Genomic DNA, 23,088 nt, shown 5'->3' with positions numbered 1-23,088 from the left:
CTGATTTTTGACAAAAATATATCATTATAAATTTGAAAACATGCTATTTCCACAGCACATTCAGAAAAATGTATAAAACCACCCTAAGAACATTAAAACACGATCAATTCTATGAAATAAGAAAAAGCAAAACTGAAAGTATACTTAGCAATTTTTTTCAAATTTATCATTTTATTTATTTATTTATTTATTTAGCAGTACCAGGGATTGAACACAGGATCCTGCACTTGCCAGGCAAGTGCTTATTCTAATGAGCTATCTCCCCAGCCCCAAATTTATCATTTTATTTTTTATTTTTTTGCAGAACCGGGGATTGAACTCAGGCCCTTGCACTTGCCAGAGAAGCGCTTATTCCACTGAGCCATCTCCCCGGCCCAATGTGTTAATTTAAAATGAAAATTTAAAATTTTAAGTTTCTCATCATTCATTTATTTATTTATTTATTTATTTATTTTGCAGAACTGGGCATTGAACTTAGGCCCTAGCACTTGCTAGGGAAGCGCTTATCTCATCTGTTTTAGGTTCTTTTTAAGGATTATGAAATGATTAGGAGAACTGAAAATGCTGGGTTCCATTTTGTTTTTCTCTGGGACTGATAAAATTAAACCGCAAACAACGGTGAAAATTAAACTGCAAACATTCAGTGTTCTGGATGCTTTACTAAAATGGTGAGCTTAAAATCACAGTGATTGTGCAATTTGTGGTTAATCCATGTTCTTTGCTGTGTTGTCTTTTTCTCCAATTTTCTGCTTTCATTCATGAGCAACGTGAACAACACTGAAGAGAATAAATGAGAGGATTCCACTGATTCGTCCTGAACACATTAACTCAAAAAAGAAAACAAAACAAAACCCCAAAAGTATAGTTTGCTTCCTCCCCAAACTACACATGAGTCAAATTATATGCTAAGTAGTCTATTTTTTCTAGTATGTTACGGTTAAAATTATTGGTTTAATTTAGAAATTTAAAACTATTTTTGAAATTTATATTCTCTGCCATATATGATTTTAAATAATCTATGCAACTTGAAAATACAATAAAGTGTTGTTCTTCAAGAATATTAAGCTCAGGGTGTTCACCATTAATATTAGCAATGTAGAACTATATTATTTTGTTCTTTTAAGTTTCCATTAAATATCTCTTCACAATTTATACCAAATAGTTCATAATTTTCTTTCAGGATGATGAAACTGCCACAGCAAAACACAAATGTTATCCCCTGTACAAACTGGCATATTAATATAAGGTCATATGGCAGAAAATAGACTACTTCTCTGGTCAAATCCATGGAAAGACCTGTCAAAAATGTATATAACTTTAGCTTTTGTTATCTAAAGAGATCATCCATAATGACTAAACTTATCTTAAATGTTATGTTGTACAAATAGATCCAAAAGGAACTAGTTACAAAAAGAACACAATAAAATAAAACTTTTATTAAGAGGGTTCCCATATACTCTACATATATGACCAAAGTTAATTTTCACAACCTGCCTGAAGAATAAGTATAGTTAATTCCATTTATCAAGGGAAATTAAGGTACAGGTCAAATCTAGTGAATGGTAGAGCCCAGTTTAGAATGCAAGCCTGGGGCAACCCTGCGACCACGGGACCCTCTCCAGTCCAAACCCAGGCAAACATCTTGAGCGAGACCCTGTTCTGCACCCTTAGGACCCCTCCCACAACTCTGCAGCCCCCCCCCCAGTGAGTGAGAACTTCTGCCACATTCTCGGGACCCCCAGATCCAGGCCTAGCCCAGGCCTAGCCCAGGCCCAGTGAGTATGTGGGAGAGATTCCCATCTCCCCTACTCCATCTTGTCCTCTTCAGACTCAGCTCAGGCCTGGCATATGCCAGGCCTGGGGTGAAACTCTGCAGCTGCAGTCCCTGCAGAGAGTAGGGGACAGAACCACCCAGCTAGTCCAGGAGCAGAACATCTTGTCAGAGGGGCACAACAGGGTCACTTCAAGGGCAGTTGCAAGAAGGAGCTGAGCACAGTAGCCAGACCCAAGCCAGGCACAACTAGATAAATTCAAACTTTGTAGATCTGCACCTAAATTTTAGTAGGTGATAAGGTTATAACTGCAACAAACCTTGACAACAAAGGTGAGAAAACAGTGCTATACAAAATGACAACGAAAAGGATCAAAATGCAAAGTCAGACCCCAAGCCCACCTACAACAAGTGCAGAGGACACTAGCACAGAACAAATTGTGAATCATACAGCAGAAATCAATGAATCAAGAGGGTCTGAAATAAAGAAACTACTGCAGAAAGGTATACAGGAACTCAGATTGGAAACAAAAAAAAGAAATCTCTGAATTAATAGCATCTGAATTAAAGAATCAAATGTAGAAACATATGGAGGAAACCCAATGCCCATCCAGAATAAGTGAAGAGGATACTAGCTCAGCTGAAATGCATGAATTAATAGTATCAAAAGTAAATAAGCAACAGTAGAAAGGTATAGAGGAACTCAGAGCAGAATTAATTCTTAAAATGAAAAAAGAAATCTCTGAATTCATAGCATCTGAAGTAAAGAATCAAATAGAGAAACACAGGGAGGAAACCCAATCTGAAAAAAACTCTGCAGTAAAAGAATTAATAACCGCTTCTAAAGAAGATATTGATAAAAAATAGAGGAGATTAGAAATATGACTGATTCCTTGAATGAGCAATACAGGAAAGAAATAGATCGCATGAAGCAGAGTCAAAGAGATATAGAGGAACTTAAAATCTCAATCACAAGCTGGTAAAATCATTTAAGTGAATGTGAAGACAGAGTTTCAGATCTTGAAGATGCTGGTGGAGCTGGTGAAAAGGTAAGAAAAGATCTCTAAACAACTAGGATGCAGAAAAAAAAATTCATCACTTGCAAGATGATGCAAAGATGAACAATGTAAGACTAACAGGCATCAATGAGAAAGAAGGAGTCAATACAAATGACATTAAAAATATGGGCAAAAGTAATAACAGAAAACTCCCCAAATATGAGGAAACAATCTGACATTCAGATAACTGAAGCATGCAGAACACCAAGTAACCTCAACCCAATGAAAAACACACCGAGACATATAATAGTCAAGATCACAGAAATCCAACACAAGAATAATATACTGGAAGCTTCTAGAGAAAAGAAGCAGATGACATTCAAAGGAAAACCCATCAGAACTACAGCCAACTACTCTTCACAAACCATGAAGGCAAGAACAGCATGGAGCAGAGTATTTCAAGAATGAAAACAAATTCCAGCCCAGATTACTAAACCCTGCAAAACTCTCAAGTTTGATGGAAACACTTCCATGACAAAGACCAACTAAAGAATTTCATGATGACAAAGCCAACCCAACACAGGCTACTAGAGAGGGACCAAAATGATCAGAATTCTATGAACGAGAACAGGAGCAACCAACTAAATAGGACAAACAATTATACACAGGAGAAAAAAGAGTAAACAACAGCAGGTAAATAACATGACATTCGTAAGTCAATACATCTCAATTATAATCATCAATGTAAACTGACTCAATTAACCAATTAAGAGAAATAGGCTGGCACAGTGGTCTGGGAAACAAAATCCAACAATATGCTGTATACATGAAACACATTTAACTCATAAAGAAATTCATAGGCTGAAAGTCAAAGGATGGAAAACAATACTACACACCCCAGCATCTCAGAAAAAATCAGGAATAGCAATCCTGTTCTCATACAGTCTCAATGTCAAACCAAGAATGACCAAGTAAAATAAAGAAGGCCACTATGTACTGGTTAGGGGAAAAATTCAAAAGGAAGAGGTAACACTCGTAAATACAGATGCAACAAACATGGGAGCATCCAACTATACAAAACAAATCTTAATGAACATGAAACATCTAATGTTCAATACCACAATCTTAACAGGAGACATTAAAACCTCCTTATCCCAAAAAGATAGGTCAACCAGACAAAAAATTAGCAAAGAATAGAACTGAACCAGAGCTTGAAACAAATGGACTTAGTGGACATATACAGAGTGTTCCAACCAAACACAGCTGAATACACATTTTTCTCAGCAGCACATGGGTCATTTTCTAAAATCGACGACATACTGGTCCATAGGTCATGCTTAAGTATATGCAAGAAAACAGAAATTTTCCCATGCATACTATCTGACCACAGTGCAATGAAACTGGAAATAAACAACAAAAGGAACCAAAAAAACCCCATAAATACATGTAAATTAAAAAAAAAAAAACACCCTACTCAGCAATCAATGGGTCACAGATGAAATTAAACAAGAAATTCAACAATATCTACAATTCAATGAAAATTCAAGAACTTATTAGAAGTTATGGGATGTGATGAAAGCAGATCTCAGAGGGAAATATATAGCTGTGAACTCACACATTAGGAAAACAGAACAGGAACCAATAAACACCCTAATACTCCACCTCCAACAACTAGAAAAGGAAGAGTAAACCAAACCCAGAACCCCAGATGGGAAGAAATCATAAAAATTAGAACAAAAAATGAATTCAATTGAGATGAAAAAAAAAAGTTCAAAGAATTAACAAATCAAAAAGCTGGTTCTTTGAATGATTAAATAAAATCTATAAGCCCCTAGCAAATCTCATCAAAAAGAGGAAAGAAAAAATTCAAATACAAGCAATAAAGAATGAAAAGGGTGTAATGACCACAGACCCAGTGGTAATTCAGAAGATTATCAATAGCTACTTTGAGAATCTTTACTCTCACAGATAAAAGACGAAATGAACAGATTCCTAGAAAGGTACAAATTACCAAATGGAATCAACAAGATATAACCACTCTCAATAGCCCAATAACAGCCAATGAAATACAAGAGGTAATAAAAAACCTACCAACAAAGAAAAATCCAGGTCCGGATGAATTCACAGGTGAATTCCACAAGAAATTTATAGAAGATATAATCCCTATACACCTCAAACTCTTCCATGAAATTGAAAAGGAAGCAATCTTCCCAAAATCGTTTCTGGAAGCAAGTATTATACTGATTCACAAACCAGGGAAAGACACAATGAAAAAAGAGAACTATAGGCCAATCTCCCTCATGAACATAGATGCAAAAATCCTCAATAAAATCCTAGCAAATAGAATACAGCAAATCATCAAAAAGATCATACGCTATGACCAGGTAGGCTTCATCCCAGGGATGCAAGGATGGTTCAATATTAGAAAATCTATAATTGTAATAGAGCAGATCAACAGAGCAAAACCTAAAAACCACATGATCATCTCAATTCATGTACAAAAGGCTTTTGACAAAGGGGCCAAACATACTCACTGGAAGAAAGCCTCTTTAATAAATGGCACTGGAAAGAATGGCCCTCTACATGCTGAAAACTAAAACTTGATCTAGGTGTATCACAACACACTAAGCTAAAGTAAAATGGATTAAAGATCTAAACATTAAAACAGCAACACTAAATCTCGTAGAAGAGAAAGTGGGAGGAACTCTTGGAGACATAGGGATAGGCAAAGAGTTCATGAACAAAAATCAAATCACATGGGTAACACTTGAAAGAATTAATGACTGGGACCTCCTCTTACTGAGAAGTTTTTGCACATCAAAAGAAATTACCCACAATGTTAAAAGACAAACCACAAATTTTGAAAAAAATTTCACAAATAAGTACTCAAAGGTCTGCTCTCTAGAATTTATAAAGAACTAAAAAAACACTAGGGTTCTAAAATTTAAAGACCCAGTCAATGGGCATCCGAGATGAACACACACTTCTCAGAGGATGAAATTAAAGAAGCGAATAAATATATGAAAAACTGTTCCACATCACTAACCATCCATGAAATGCAAATTAAGACAACACTGAGATATCATCTCACCCCAGAAAGAATGGGTATAATAAATCAACCAACAACAAATGTTGGAGAGGCTGTGGGGAAAAAGGAATACTTCTCTACTCTTGGTGGGAATGAAGAATGGTACAACCGTTATGGAAATCAGTGTGGAGACTCCTAAGACTGGAAATCCCATTCAAACCAGCTATTCCTCTACTGGGAATTTTCCCAGAGGATCTGAAAACATCATATCATAGGGATATATGTGTGCCTATGTTTATAGCGGCATAATTTGTGATAGTCAAATCATGGAAAAACCCAAGATGCCCATCATCTGAAGAATAGATGAAAAAGATGTGGTATTTTTATACAGTGGAGTATTACTCAGCTATAAAGAATGATAAACTTGAAGCCTTCATATTTAAGTGGATGCCACTGGAAGATATACTCATAAGTGAAATAAGCCACACACAAATATGTAAATATCATATAGTCTCCCTAGTATAAAATCTCAAAAGAAGAAATACAAATAGAAAGGTATAACACAATTAAAAGGAAAGCAAGAACTTGACAATGAAAAGATAGCAAGGAGAAGAGCTAGGAAACATGACAGAGGCAAAGCCATACAATTATATGTACAAGATGGTCAAGGCAACGATCCTGAGAATCTTCAGATTTTCGAATCTAGCAGTTAATGGGAAGAATTCGCACCCTGACTAACTATATATGTTGACACCTGTGAACTACGCAACTGCAGTGAAGATGGCAATTTGAAATAGTAGGTTCATGCTTGTAGTGCCTGTCATTCTGGTCTTCTGAATACGTGTTGCTTGTCGTGACACACCGGTTGTTGCTGTGTTGTCTCTCAGGTAGATGTTTAAAAAGGAAGTGTGTGGTGAAAGAAGGCAGGAGACAGGTAAGGAGTGTTGCGGGACTGTCCTGCAACAATGCTGTATATGGTTAGATTTCTAAACTTATGTGTAAATATATATAATTGTTTATTACTATTTTTTAAATGTATTTTATTTTTTCATCATATTCTGTAGGGACTTAAAGTTTAACATATCAATACTTTATGAAAAATACCTGTTCCATGCTATGCCTAAGATGTTTGATATCCAGACAGATAATGAAGTTAAGTTCAACAGCCTAGGTTGTATGGTAATAACAACACGCTTCTCTTCTGGAGGGTTAACAACATAAGTTTGTAGACCAAAAATTAGAGAAAAAGGAGAGCTGCAAGGACAGCCAACATTTTGGCCCTAGCTTTCCAAGGTCAATTAAGACTCAGGACATATGAAAACCTGTACTGTAACATCATGTAACTCAGTTGTGTCCCAAATTTTCTGATCAAGGAGATTAAGTGGTCAAAGAGGAAAGTGCTCCATGATGTAGAGTGTGCCTAAGGAGAGTCACATGGAGAGAAACATTTTCTCAGGCTTTCACAAAGAGCAAATTGGTCAAGCAATGGCTGTGACTCATCCACATGGCTGACACTGACAAAGGATCTACAAACTAAGCTACAGGGTCTCAGGATAAATCCTGAGGCGATTTGACTGAACTTATCAGGTACAAAAGCTACAATTCTTGTTACATAGGTCTTGCTTTATTTTGGTCTTAACCCATCCAGAAGAAAAGCATAAAAATGACGTATAAGAAGTAAAGCAATGTTGTTATGTTGACCTGTGGGGGTCTCAGGTCAACAACTTCTGACATTGACAGTTATCCGAAAGACCCAATACTATTATGGACTGCTGGACTATTTTGGAATATTCTGCTGAGTTCACACACCTATCATATTTAAATGACGGAACTAAAAAAAAAAAGGGGGATACAGATGAATGACTATTTTGTATCTGTGTACTCAAAATGGTTAGGATAGATATACAGCTACATTCTCTTAATTCAATGAATAGAGGGATCTTTTCTAATAGTGTTGTAAATAGGATATCATTTCTGCATCTTGTACAACAAATAACCACTAGGAAGACAGTATGCAATGTGTTAATTATTGAAACTGTCCTACTAATTTGATTTGAAACTGTCTCATTGCTATTTGCTTCTCAATAAAATTATGGAAAAAAAAAACAAATAGGGTGGTAGATAGCACAGCTAGAGCAGGGAACAAGATCTGGAGACCAGCAATTTCAGAGATGACTTTTGAGGTCTGCAAAGTCCTATGGAGGATCCACTCTAACTACTGGACTATATTGGATTATTTTGCTGTATTCACACACTTGCACTATTTAAATGGCAATGGAATACCCATCTCTGACAAAACTAAATGAAAAAGGGTGATATAAATGAAGGACCATTTTGTATTTGTATATACAGAATAGTTAGGATAGATATACATAATTCAATGAGAAGTAAGATTTGTACTAATAGTGTTTGGACAGGATATCATGTCTGCATCTTGTACTATGAATAACTACTACGAAGACAACAATATGCAATGTATTAATTATTGTAACTGTCCTACTATCCTGTTTTGAAACTGTCATTACTATTTGTTTCTCAATGAAATTAATTTTAGAGAAAGAAGGCAAGCCTGTTTTATACTTAAGTCCAAACACCTAACTATTAGTTAGGATAGATATACAGCTACTTTCTCTTAATTCAATGAGAAGAAAGATTTGTACTAATAGTGTTTGGACAGGATATGATGTCTATATCTTGTACTATGAATAACTGCTACGAAGACAACAATATGCAATGTATTAATTATTGCAACTGTCCTACTAACCTGTTTTGAAACTGTCTCATTACTATTTGTTTCTCAATGAAATTAATTAAAAAAATAAAGTCCAAACACCTTTCATTAAGTCATGATTCCAAGAAAACTAATTTCTAAGTTTGCCTTTAAAAAGCAGTCTGAATCATCTGGGGCCCCCAAATCTCCTGAGAAATGTAAAGATGTAACCCAGATTCATTTTGGGTTGTTATTTTATAATGGGGAATATGAAGAACCATTAGCATTCCACTTTTCAAAATTTAATACAGTTCAACATAGATATGGCAAATGACAAAAATGAATACTATTGATTTAAAAAGGTTACATGTCTTCTAAAAGAAAATGACAAGAACTTTCAGTGAAATTATTTTAAAAATTAAACTTTAGTAAATGATATGGCGACTTCAAGCTTTTGTTTAATAGAAAATAATAAATTTAAACACCAATGAGTTTTCAGTGATCAGTTATAAGTAAGAAAGTTTTCACACTATGTCATTATACCATGACACTAGCATTATATAACGAGCTTATATATGTGTGCAGAAAACGACAGTGTATAGAATCAACCTATTATTTCATCATCTCCTTTTAAAAACAAAGTTTTATTGAAACATGCAAATGCCACTTGTTTGTGTGCTGTGACTGCTTTTATACTATAATAGCAGAATTAAGTAGTTGGGACAGCACTATGCCACAAGCCCTAAAATATTTACTGTACTTCACCATGACTACCATAGGCATATTTCTGCAATTTATAAGATGCATATTTGGACACAGTATATGAACATTTAAAAAAAAAAAACTCCACATACTTAAAGCTATCACAACACTGAAGCATTTGCTTTAAAATGTTTATATCTATTTATTTAGAACTGAAATTCTAATGGCATTTATAAGATTAATGTAGGCTTGGTTATATAGTTCAGTAGTGTAAGCACCAGCCTGGCAAGCACAAGGTCCTGAGTTCAATTCAATTCTTCGTACCAAAAAAACCCCAAAAAACAAAAAAACCTAACCTTTCGGTGATCTGTATGTTGCCAACGTTTTTCCATTTATGTCTTCCAAAATTCTCTTCTGATTTCTTGCATTTTAAGTCTAAGCTTAAAAAGCCTATAGTTTCTGTTCTACTTTCCTGCTTTAGTCAGTCTCCTCCATTCTGTTTTCTCTCTGCTATAATTGTTATGAAGAATACTGTAGAATCCAGTTAAAGTACACGCAAGTATTCTCTGTCTGTCTGTCTGTCTCTCTCTCTCTCTCTCTCTCTCTCTCTCTCTCTCTCTCTCTCTCTCTGTAGTTGGTATCCCTAACAGTTTTTTATAAGATATAAAGTGATGAAAGGTTCTGCCTGTTTCTTTTAAGGAAGCAGTTCATTCAGAGAGCATATAATCAGGTATGTTGTACAAGCCGGCATAGGAATTACCCGTCAATGGACTAAAATGACAGAAATATATTGACAGAGATGATAAACTTTCTTCAGTTCAATGTACTCCTAATCTGTTGAAAACAGGTCAGGCAGTTAGTCAAATTCAACACTATGACGGTCAAATTGTATAGGTAACAATTTTTGGAGTCAAACTTTAAGATGCCTGTATCTGTATTTTATATTCCTTACTGAAAATCAGTAGATTGGATGGTAAAATAATATACAAATAATATTTGTAATTTACTATTATTTAACATTTTTGACGAGCTCTTTTGCATTTAAGTTTTAGGAGACTACTTAGAAATATAAATATATCAAACTTATGCAAATTCTAATGATTTATTGCTAAACTATTTCATATAAATATTTGTGTTCTATAACAATTTTTTAAAATTCACCATGTATTTTAAAATGAGTATTAAGCCCTTTAAAAACTTTTTGGAATGAAATAATAATTTATGGCATAAAACAACACCCAAAAGGAAAAAACCTCCCTATATCAATATTAGAATGTATGTTTAAAATTTAATCACATTTTCTATAATCTACCAATGGAAAAAAAACCCATCATGTATCACTGTGAAGTGGCACTATATAAATTTCAGGAAGTCTGCATCCATCAGTCATCACCAACTATTTATGTGGTTCTTGCTAGCTCCATTTTCTTGATGTAGGTGCTAATTCCATTAAGGCTTTAAATGATAACCTGCATCCTGCACTACCTCCCAAAGCAGCCTGCATGCCTTTTGTACACATGGTGAGCCAGCTCCTGGAAGGAATACAGGTGTATATGGCAGAGGGGGTATGTGAAGTCTATAGCATACTACTGCTACAATTTAAGATTTGGATGCTGCTCTAGTGGTAGTGGTATTAACAAAAATGTAATGTGAAGAAAGTTATGTAGAAAAAGCTTGTCAATCACAAAATAAATTCAGAGATTAATTGGGAAAATTGCATCATCAAGCAATAGACATTTTAATAAAAATGCAGGTTTCTCCCTCACAAAGGTATATTTTCTGGGCCTGAGGGTGACAATAAGAACAAAATGCTACGGGAACTAGAGTCCTGTATTCTTTCCCATCTGAGAAAACAGCTATGGAGTCCTGCTTCTTTGCAGTTCTTCTTATCAAGCACAGAGCTGAGCAAATACAAGGCAAAAAGATCTTTACAGCTCAGATACCTTCCAACCCTTGAATCTAAAATATTTTAAAAATATTTAATAATGCTAAACATAAATATTTAATAATATTAAAATATAAACTTAACACAGTATGATTTATATTTCAAATGGTATATATAGTTAATATTAAATGCTTTTTAAATTTGTCATTTAATACAACTCATAGTTTTATATATAAGCAAATAGACAAGGCAAGATTTAAAAAAGAAGTTGAACCAGCAAATAAAGTCAGATAAAAATGTTACATAAAAATTTAAACAGTTTAAGATAGAATATATATAGATGGATGCAATATATATACATATATAACAGAACACATATATTAATGTGTGTATATATATATACAACACACAATATGTGAAGTATAAAGCTGTATCATTTATAGTTATGCTCTTCCCAAAAACTGCTCATCAAAATTACATGAGCGATATCTTCATAAACACACGTCTGAAACTCAATTTATAAATAAATAAATTTAAATAGTCAAAAAGTTTCCAGAGAATTTTTTTAAGAATCCACATTCTTATGTAGTATTGGGAACTAAAGAAATGCTCAATTCATGTAGTTATACAATATAACCACTAGATGGAGGCAAAGTACTTACAGTTGGGGATGTAGCCGCAGACAGCAAAGGTAAAATCCCTCCACAAGCAATGATGATGTTGTCTACCATTTGGGAAATGAGGTGAATTGTGTTATGTACAAAAATAATATTTTCATTGCTATTGACAAAATCCATCACAGATTTTGTAGAATGGCTAAAACATAAAAACGACACAATGAACATTTCCTTGGTTTAAGAATAAGAGATTTACATTATTTAGAAAAATAACATCTTTAAAGTAAAAACTAAGTATAGAACACTAAGAGAAGTGAGACAAATTTCCCTGATGAAATACTCTATATTTGGATTTATTATTAAGCTATTCTGGACACAGGAAAGGTTGTTCTTACCCCAGTTACTGCATTACTGACCAGCTATTAATTTCCTAATTTACTTATATGTACATATAAATGATACAGATATTATAATTATATTTGCTGAGAAAATTAAATTGGAAATTTTATTATTATTTTATTTTTTTTGGTGGAACTGGGGATTGAACTCAGGTACTTTCTTTTTGCAGAACTGGGGATTAAACTCAGACCCTTGTGCTTGCCAGGCAAGTGCTTATTTTACTAGGCCACGAGCCCAATAGGTTGTCAGTCCTGGGGATTGAACTCAGCTTCCTCTGCTTGCCAGGCAGCCACTTACTCTACTGAACCATTTCCCCAGCCCTAATGGATTCTTTTTGTTGTTGTTGTTTTTGTTTTTGCAGAACTGGGGATTGAAATCAGACCCTTGTGCTTGCCAGGAAAGTGCTTATTTTACTGAGCTATCTCCCCAGCCCCAAACTGAAAATTTTAAAAGGTGAGAATTTATGTAGGTTATTTAAGCAATTATATGGGAGCTAATATCCATTGACAGCTTAAATAGTATAAGCTTTAGAATATGCATCAGGGAGTGATTTGAGGTTTTATTTTAGTACACGTTATATTGATACCAAAAATAAATTTAGTGCAAGGTATTAATTTTAACAGGAAAAGATAAAAATACAGCCTCCAGGGCATGCTGAGATGGGGATTAAGACTGGGCGTGGTGGTGCGTGCCTGTAATCCCAGTGCTTGGGAGGCTGAAATCAGGAGAATCACTATGAGTCCCATCTATGTAGTAAGACCCTGTAGACTGTGCTAAATACATAAAACAATGATAAAAATACAGAGAGACAAATCAAGGTTGACGTTCAAATCATTCTAATACAGAACAGATAATGATAGCTGTAAAATTTAGGTTTTATAATTGTCTTCAGCCTAATTTGCTAAGTTACATACTATTGATGTAATTCTCAGGCCTTATAATATGATATTTTATCTATCAAAAATATAAATATGTAACTTTTTAATAAACTGAATTTATGAATTTTATTCAATGATGTAAATGACTTATAAATCAGTTAATACCAGGTAATAAAAAGCATTCATTTTCTTAAAGTAGTCATATTAAGAGAAAATCAATAGTTCTACCTTCTCCAAACATGTACATCTGTTTCCAATGCAAATAGCAAATCAGTGAGAAGCCGTTGATGCATTGGAGACCATTTAAATTCAGGAATCCGAAACATTGTTGTTCGGGGACCTGGGCTGAACTGGCGACGCTGTTCTTCCGTCATGGGCATTCCACGAAACCCTAAATCGACTCTGAGATCACGGTCTTGTTGTGTGATAGACCGACCCTGAACAGCCTGAAGAAAAAAAAAAAGGTAAACTTTTGTGGAGCACAAAAGATGTTACTGATTTTAAAATAGTGGACATAATAAAGTAAATAAAGTCTTTATGCATTATTTAAATGGGTTAATATATTTTAAATGTATTATTCACCTATATTATATTGCAGAAACTAGGCAAAGTAGTCAAATAGCCAAGATTGAGACAGTTCACACTGAAAACCAGATTCTTGCCCTGTCATAGGTTCGAGGCGTTAGACTTACATGAATGAAGAGGTCAGCATGCACAAAATGAAGTATAGCAATGCTTTACAATCTACAAACATATGAGACTCTACTGAGACAGACTGAATTGAACTCGAAAGTTTGTTTCACTTACAATTCTTCAATTAAGCGTACTTAATTGATCAGTTAGAAAATAAAAAAATGCCTATGACTCTCAATGAAAAATAGGTATGGCTGGTAATTATTATGTTCAATACACAATACACCATGTTTTTCTTTGTTTCAATCTGTATCTAATTAAATATTCCCACCCATGACAATTGCCTCTGAGCACAACTGCCACAAAGTGAATAAAGAAACAATACCTTTTACACACACAGCATATAATGAACCATTCTTATTTGCGTACAGAGATATCAGTAAAATATAGTTTACTCTTTACCACATAAATGCAGTGGAAACAAGTTAGATTTATCTTCAGTAACATTAGAAAACAAGTAGAAAATGCAGAAGAAAACAAAAATCAGGCCAACAAAGGTAAAATTATTCGTCACAATTTCTTTACCTCTTAATCATAACACATTATTTAGCCCAGAAGAAAAAGTAGTAGTAACAATACAAAGTTCAGCCACTAAAATCTCTATTAGAAAACATGTTTTTAGCTTTATTCTATTGAGGCCAACACTGTAGCACTAATATTTCCTATCAGGCATGAGGATTTTAATTTTTTCATAACAAATTCTTATTACTTAGTTGTTAAGAAAATCTTCACTGATAATAATTTCAAATTGTCTCACTCACCTATCTTACAGGGTGGTTGTGAAAATTACATCTAAAAGTATGATGGATAGTACCTGAAACAGTACAACTTGATAAATAGGTTCTCTTTTCCCTTCCCCTGCATTTATCAGTTCAATCTAGACTGCAAGTCCTCTCCTGTATAATACACAGAACCTTAAAGTGTTAAAGTAAGTGAAACATTCAGAATGAAGACCTTAAGTACAAAATGAGTGAATACAGGCAGAGTCACAAAATGTTAGAAAGGTCATATTCTACTTTAGTACAAGGACTTTTGCTGTATGAGGTTCTACCCAGACGGCTTAACCAAAGTTACACAGACAACTGTGACACAATTGGAGATAAAATTCAGACATTTTTAATTTCATACATATCACATTACTCAATTTTATAAATCACTACCATAAAAATACAAACATGGTGTAATAGGTAGTAAAACTTTTTTCTGCTTTGCTACTAACAACCCATTATTCATTCAATGACTTTGCATTTATTTCTAGAACTCTTACATAACTCACTTGTGTTGTAGCAGTGGTCTGGATTTTCCGGATTTCTTTTCCTGATTCTTTGCCATCGTCAGATCTCTCAGTGTCTGAAATTATACTTCCAGCATCAATATTTGGTACAGTTTTGCTACCTGAAGACTCCGTTTCCAGTGTTGCAGTGGTCATTTCAGCATATTCTAACCCCTTAGCTGATGATGCTAAGTCTCTTTCTGATATACTGCTCATCCCATCAGAGGTTGTGTGGATTTTGAACTCTTTTTCCTCTATTATACTTGATGTACAAGTTAAGTCTACACTCCCAGTCATGTGTGCAAGCAACCCAAGATCATCACTAACACCAAGATGCACTTGGGTGTCCTGGATATTTGGAATGATGTGATTGCTAGGAAGTTCAGGAAGGAGTTTCTCCTCCTGTTTCGGTATTTTCTCAAAGAGAAACGATGTACTACTATTGGAAAGATCCTCTTTTTCATCTGCTAAAGTTATCAATGGACCATTATCCTTGTCCTCATTCTTCTTAATGAGACCAACACTTCCATGTACATTGTTCTGTAGTTTCTCAACAGCTGCACTGTACACATTATCCAACAAAGACTCCACTTCCACAAGAGCACCGTTCTCTCCACCCACTAAAGTCTCTGGTGATAAATCCATATCATCCAACTTCACTTCTGTTGCCTCCACTTTCTCTGCCTTTATATCAACTAGAAGATCATGAACTTCCACATGTACACCACTTCCAGGTCGATTTGAATTTCCAAGAATATCATCTGACACTTTTGTCGACATGAGCAAATCTCGTGTGTCTGTGCTAACAGGGTAATCTGTCTCACTTTCTGGGCTCTGGCTTTGGGAAAGGTCTTCTATCTCTCTGATTTCCATTCCTCCTTTTGCTCCTGTTGCCTGTGATGAAAGCCCAGATATGGTGCTCACATTCCCCTTTTTTCCCTTTTTAATGTTTTCTTCCTCTTGTCTTTGATATTCTTCATACATTTTGGCTAGGTATTCCTTATGGGCTTCATAAGTGACCTTGGAAATAAGTAAAGAAAACACTGAGGCACTTTGCAGATATCAAGAAGAAAAAACACAAATAGTACAAATAAAATTATATCAATGATATCTAAAAGAATATCAGGAAGCCTAAGATTTAAAATTAGCACATCTGAATCACAAAACAAGTGCTTAGTTTTATTAAGTATTGAAAATAAACAAGAATAGCAACATATGATTATGTGACTTGGCTAAAAACACAAAAGAAAAACTAGCTTTATTAAAGATTCTTTTTGTTCATGTATTTCAGTGTTACACAGCCTAATAAAGCAGCTAACTCCTACACATATGTTCAGGCTTAATGGAGGAAGTGGCAGCTAATAATACACAATATCCAAAATATTATTATTTAGGTTACTTTTCACAATCTAGTCCTCAGACACATACCTAGCACAACTTATTTAAAATAATTTACACAAAACTGTAAACATATTTACTCAAACTGCTAGCTCACAGTTTTATCTACATAGGATACTTTAAATTTCATATTTCATGTAGAATTCTTTTGAATTCTCAGACATTTTTTGCACAATGTCTTTTCCTTTAATATTTTCAGATTAATTAACACTGTGGTAAATGTGAGATGCCAATAAATTAAAACATGAAAATTTAAATTGGATATATAATCTCTGGTAAAATATTATGGAAAAATTTCAAAATCCTCGTTTATAAGTACAGATGAGATTAACATTAAAATGTAAACAGGATTTTAGAGACTGACCTTAACTACCGAACTAAAAGCCCTTCATTGACATAATGAGGCTAAAAAGTGTGGATTAAGCAACCACCAGCCCAAAAGCCGTACCTGTTTGTCATGGTTTGTTAACTAACACTTTTTAGAATATAATGATGCTTATTTATTTACATATTGTCTATAGCTGCTTCAGACTATAGGGGAGATGAGTGAGTGAATCAGAGACAGAGCACAAAGATCATAAAGCAGACCACAGATCAAAAAGCTTAAAATATTTACTAATTATTCCCTTCAATTACATTTTCCAAGATCTGTTAAAACAACAGATTTCTTAAAGTCACAAAAGTTAACTATGACATTACTAGATTAAAAGTTGAAATTCAGCAAACTAAGATTCCTGTGTAATACTACATGGAGATAAATCCTCATTCTGACTTCTAGGCTCCAATATGTATTAACTGGTTATTTTAATTACCTCACTTTACTAAAGATCAAATAATACTCAAAACATAGACCATTCTTATGACTAAAACTAAGAAATGAGGGGCTGGGGAGATAGCTCACTAGAATAAATGCCTGCCTGGCAAGCGCAGGGTCCTGAGTTTAATCCGTGGTACCACAACAACAACAACAACAACAAAAAAAAAAAAAAAAGAAAAAAAAAGAAAGAAAGAGAAAAGAAACGATATGCAATTTAAAATATCACTAAATAATTGATTCTACATTCAATTACTAATGTAAACAATTCTAAATACTTTAAAAAGTTTTAAAATATATTTTAAGGAGTATTTCATGAAATATTCTTATACAATTTACGCAGACTTTAGTCTACAGTTGGCTTAGACGCAATTTCTTACACTTGTTACAAACAAAGATAGTACTATTAATGCATGAACTTGAGCCCTGAATTAAAGAAGTTACAGATTTTCAGGCTCTACCAGTCTAAACAGTAAGAAAAACAAGAAATTGGATAAAGAACCTGTAATAATCTACACTGTCCACAAGATGGCACCAGATGAAGGCTTATAGTGGTTTAATTGAAAGCTGAAATTTTGATGATGTAAAATATTAAATCCCTTTATACCTTGGAATGGGCTATGGACAGTGTATCTACCCAGACTCTCCAGCCTCCCCATTCATATTTTATTGCATGATACAAAAGAATCCGGAATATATTGTAGACCATCTCAGTGATCTTCTGCTCCTCAGAATTTTTAGGATTAATATAGCCAAGAGAAAACATCCAATCTTGCCACACTGAACACTGTAATAAGCATCTAAGGATGAAAAAATATTTTATTAAACATACAAAAATAAAAATTTACTATTTTGAAATTTGCATACACCAGTGAAAATATGTAATTTAAGTAAAGTAAGGTGTAAAAATTATTCTAAATATTCTGTAACTTTTCCATTTTTCCCCTGAAAAAAAAATCGTAATTATTATGCAGAATCACTTTCTAGCTAACCTAGTCGAATTCTGTTTTCTACATTCTTATCACTGTTAGCACTTACAGTGTACTTAACACATCATAAATTATTATTTTCTGGTTGTCTTCCCCATGGGATTGTACTATAATTATGAACTAAGACTATCACGCATAGCATAGTGCTTCATACACAATAGACAGTATCTGTTAAAGGCTGAGGAAATAACCATAAATAACACTTCATAGTATCAGAATGAACTTCATGTCCTCGCTCACCAATTTTAAAAATTATGATAATAACTGGTCATAAAACAAATAGTAAAGCCAATATAGACAATCCAGCACAATTACAACTACAGGTAAAACTGGCAATAAAAAGGTACCACAAATAATGAATTTTCAATAGAGATTTTATATATGTATATTCACATATGTAATTAAAATATACTTAGTTAAATAAAAGCACATAAAAAGAGTATACTGAAAACACATTTTATCAAAAAAATAATATATTTTCTAATAATTGAATATTTTCAATATGAGTATCCCAGCATTGAGAGAAGAGTAACTGAGATAGAATTTGGTTTGGGGTTGTTGCTGTGACCACCTGATCATGTGGGTTATAAGCTTTTGGGATTGGCTTATGGGAAGAAATAGGAAAGAGTTGGATATGTCACCTACTTGTGAAGAGCTGGAACAGCTTTGGCTATTCTGTGTGGGAGATTCTGGTCAGAGCTCAGAAGACCAGAAGGCTGATGGGAAGCCTGCCTGGAAGGTCAGGCTGGGGCGGTTTCTGCTGGGAAGGATTGTGTTGGTCGTTACACTCTGGAGGATGTGTATTATGGCTTGGCAGAAAGTTTGTCTCAATTTTGCTCGTGTCCAAAGACTTTGTCTAAGACTGAGAAGCATGATGGACTGATTAATCCGGCAAGAGAATTTTCAAAGCAATTGAAAATTGAGGCAGTGGTATGGCTCTTTTTGGGCTTTTAGTCAGATTTATGTTGAGAATGAAGAACAAAGAGCATAGCAGGACGATTTAAAATGTTGTGAGTTTGGCCAGAAATAAAGCTCCCATAAAGCTGTGGAATGCAATAATAGGATTGGAGCTGAGAGGATCTCCACTGCTGAGAAGGAACAAGAGAATGGAAAGGATGGTCTGAGAGCATCACCACAGGTAGTAAGTCTCCACCCTTTCTAGTCTCAGAATTGTAAAGGTGAGGGACTTTGCCTTGGGGGGAAAAGCTGCAGAGCACCATGTTCCAGAATGGCAGCAGCAGCCACACCAGGTTCCAAAATGGTGCCAGCACGGAGAATTTATTCCTCAGAATTAGGGTTGCTCTGCTCAGCAATCCAGGCACTGGACCCCTACAGCCAAAAGAGAAGGAAGCATGGCTACTGCTTCAGCTGGCAGTAGACCTTGGCAGCATCCACTTGTCATTGGATTTAGGCACTTACAGAATGCAGGAGTTCTGAAGTTAAGAAGGCTTCCACCTAGATTTCAGAAGGCCTGGGAGATCAGCCAGTGAGTAAGCTCGTGAGAAGCAAATTTAGTGGAAATCCTAGAAGTTTAGAAATTCTCAAACGTGGATCATGTAAGAAAAGCTGCAAGAAGGGAGCAAAGCAGGCCTAACAGAGAAGCCATGGCACCTACCATCAAGAGTGCCATAGGGGCAGAGCCACATGGAACTCACAATTTGTCACAGAATGCCTCAGACATTCCACATGTAACTATAGCTTCTAATGTTTGCCCCACTGGATTTTGGACTTGCTTTGGTCCCAATGCTTCGTATTCCCCTGCTGTGTGTACCTTTTGGAATGGTAATGTTTTTCTTGTGCCACTGAATGTTGGAAATATTGAACTTTTCATTTGTACAGGAGCTCTCAGCTAAAAGTTTGCCTTAGATCTCAGAGGACACTTGGAACTTAAGACATTTCAACAATGCTGAAACTGTTAGGACTTTGGTTACTCACAGAGATGGACTAAAATGTCTTTTGCACAAAGGGATGTGAATGAGTCTTTGAGGTCCAGGAGCAGAATGTTATGGTTTGCATCTAGTTGTCTCTCATAGCCTCATACAGTCACAGGGTGGACTTCTAGAGTTTGAGATTAACTCATGACCCACTGAGATTATGGATGTGAGTGCTGCTATTATTGGTGTGAGTACTACACCCAGTCTAAGGACAGTTAGCCTGAATGCAACATAAGGGAGACAGACTTGCTCTTTATTGCTATTGTTGCTGCTACTCCTCCCATTTGCTTTCGCTGCTTTGCTGAATTCCACTGCCATGAACTGCTGCCCTCTGCCATGTGCCAGTTCACCTTGGCACCAGCTTTGTATGGACTAAAACCTCCATAAACTGTGACTTCAGTAATCAATAAACCTTTCCTTCCTTATTTCTAGGGTCAGATATTTGTCCTAACAATAAGAGAAAAGTAACCAATACAATGAGAAAGATTAAAATTTTTCTTACTTGACAGAGACTGAAAATTACAAGGAAAGTTATTATAGAATAAAAGTCCTACTATAGTATTCAAATTCTGTACCTTCTATTTTCACGGCTATTACTGAAAAGTTTTATCATATCAGATAAAAATAATCGGCGAACTTCCATCAATTCTGCACTTGGTGTTGAGTTTTTTAACAAAGTTGCCACCACCTTAAGAATCACTGTAAACAAATGAAAACAAACTTGATTTAAGAATTTTTAACTACATTGTTATATCCAACTAAGAAATATCACACATTTACTACTTTTCAATTAAATACCTAGCACTATGAGTTTTAAGTGCCATGAACTAAATAAATACCATAATCATTATTAAGAAAAATTTTCTTAGTTTCACACTAAGAAAACTACTGCCATATAACTATACACAGCAATAAACAATTGCTATTTGCTCACTTGGATTCTGAATTTTCACTGTAGAATCTGGCTCTGGATGAGGTTTATGTACAACTTGAGTACATACTTGTTCTGTCAAGATCTGAAAGACAAAGATTTTTGAACTTCATTCACAAAACAATTTGAAGCATAACTGTAAAGTACAGATATACCAAAAATCTGCCAAAAACTCCCTCCATTTTGTTCAAATCAAAAGATACAATTCTAAAGCATTTTTCTAATGAATTCCACACTAAACTCTTCAAGTCCACATTCCTCAAATTAAAAAAAACTCTACAAAAGGAAAGAAAAAGTAATCATAAATGCATCATTCATAATACTTTTTAGTGTACAATTTTACTATACCTATGTTGTGAACTATAAACAGTTCATCATTTGTGTTATTATTGTAGACAGCTAAGTTAGATAAAAACATTATAGGCAATCAGACAGGGCTGGGCTCTCACTCAAAGGAGTCATTGCAGAGGATGAGAGCACACTACAACTGTGGCTGGAGGAACAATTGCTGAACACCAGGCTTTGAGATAAAGACGGAATAAGTAGGCTTATATATCTCACCAGGTGAGTAGATAATTGGTATCATCTGGCCCAATAAAGCCTAGACAGAGATCAGTCACCCTAGGGGGTGATCAGACCTCCCTGATACAAACCTTTTTAATGAAGGTCATTGTTCTTTCCATGGACACTTGCTACCAGTCTTGTTCCCTTACCAGATCAACACTAAACACCTCTACTTGTAATTTTATTGGGTGATTATAGCTTTGACCTCATGTCCACCTTATGATTTTGTTCTATAAAACTTCCTCTATGAAGTGGGCACATTGGCAACCCACTTTTGGGGACTTCTTCTGTCTTTCAGGAGCTCTCTCTTACTGAAGTTTTCCTTTCTTATCCTCTGTTGCTCCTTAACCAGTCATTCTTCAGTTTTGAGGCCTACTTCAGTGCATCTGACACCTGAGCATTGCATTATTTCTCTACATCATCATCACCAAGGAGCAAGACTGTAAGTATACACTAATGCCCAAGCTGAGGTCCCCATTGAAAAATGAAGTACAAAAAGGAAAAATTCTTCCTGAAAATGTGATTCATTATCGTTTATTTATTTTAAATAACAACAACAACAACAACAACAACAACAACAACAAAAAGACATAAACTGGCCAAGAAAAAGAAAGATGGAATTCTAAAAAATTTACTCATTTTTACTACAATGCAAAGTAAAGAAGTGCAAGATTTTGCATATTATCTTATGTGCTACCTTCTAGTGCTTAGCACCAGTATACAATACACATTTGTTGAAAGAAAGATGATAATTAAATTTATACTGTTCATTATTTCCCAGATCTTAAGTAACATTTATCTTCATTCTTAAATATACATATCAGTAAATCCTATGTGGATGTATTTATTAAAGATATTACTCAGTATCAGTGATTTAATTTCCAGCTTATTTTTAACATGTTGGGTTAAAGAAGAATTCTTTAAAAATAGTTCAACGTAAGTCACAGAAAAAACCTGGGTGAAACTGTAAATGCCTGCTTAGAAACCAATTGTACGAATCTATTTTAAAAGTTGAGAATTATGAAACTAAATTAAAACTCCAGGATAATCTCTCCTAATTAGAAAGAACCATAATATCTGGAATTGGATGTTTCTTACCTTTCTGCTCAGATTAAGATGCTATGAATTTTGCATTAGGAATGCACTTCAAAAGGTACTGACTGAAAATAAAAACCATCCTACCATTAATTACTTAAATGATACATATCATACATAATCGCTCTTGTTCCCTAAGCTTTCACACTTCTGTTGAAAGCAAAAATTTTGTGGTTGAAATTAGTGTCAGAATTTTGGGGCTAGGGACTGGGGAGATAGCTCAGTAGAATAAGCGCTTCCCTGGCAAGGGGGCCTGTCCCTTAGCTCAGTTCTTTAAGTGGCTGCTTCAACAAAGCAGTCAGCCTCAGGTTGCTGTGGTTCAATCCCCACAACTCAAGCTAGACAAACCTGCCCTGAAGGCATTCTGAGCCACCCAGAAACAAAAAAAAAAAAAAAAAAAAAAAAAAAA

The 23,088-nt window shown here is 34.8% G+C and overlaps 1 protein-coding gene across 8 annotated transcripts in view; it reads right to left on the bottom strand.

The window, feature by feature from the left end:
• Window positions 1–23,088, bottom strand: part of Nbea (neurobeachin) — a 760,086-nt gene that overhangs the window by 500,676 nt on the left and 236,322 nt on the right. For all 8 annotated transcript variants that reach the window (XM_004631077.2, XM_023714988.1, XM_023714990.1 and 5 more), the window contains 6 exons: window positions 21,024–21,105; window positions 20,665–20,788; window positions 17,774–17,966; window positions 14,958–15,974; window positions 13,217–13,434; window positions 11,757–11,910 (listed from right to left, as the gene is read on the bottom strand). In XM_004631077.2, the coding sequence (XP_004631134.1) occupies window positions 11,757–11,910; window positions 13,217–13,434; window positions 14,958–15,974; window positions 17,774–17,966; window positions 20,665–20,788; window positions 21,024–21,105 (1,788 nt within the window). The remainder of the gene's footprint in view (window positions 1–11,756; window positions 11,911–13,216; window positions 13,435–14,957; window positions 15,975–17,773; window positions 17,967–20,664; window positions 20,789–21,023; window positions 21,106–23,088) is intronic.

This window comes from Octodon degus, unplaced genomic scaffold (assembly GCF_000260255.1).
Source record: "Octodon degus isolate 3935 unplaced genomic scaffold, OctDeg1.0 scaffold00038, whole genome shotgun sequence".
Lineage (NCBI taxonomy): Eukaryota > Metazoa > Chordata > Mammalia > Rodentia > Octodontidae > Octodon > Octodon degus.
The sequence above is the reverse complement of the archived record's forward strand: the minus strand, read 5'-3'. Positions and strand labels throughout refer to the sequence as shown.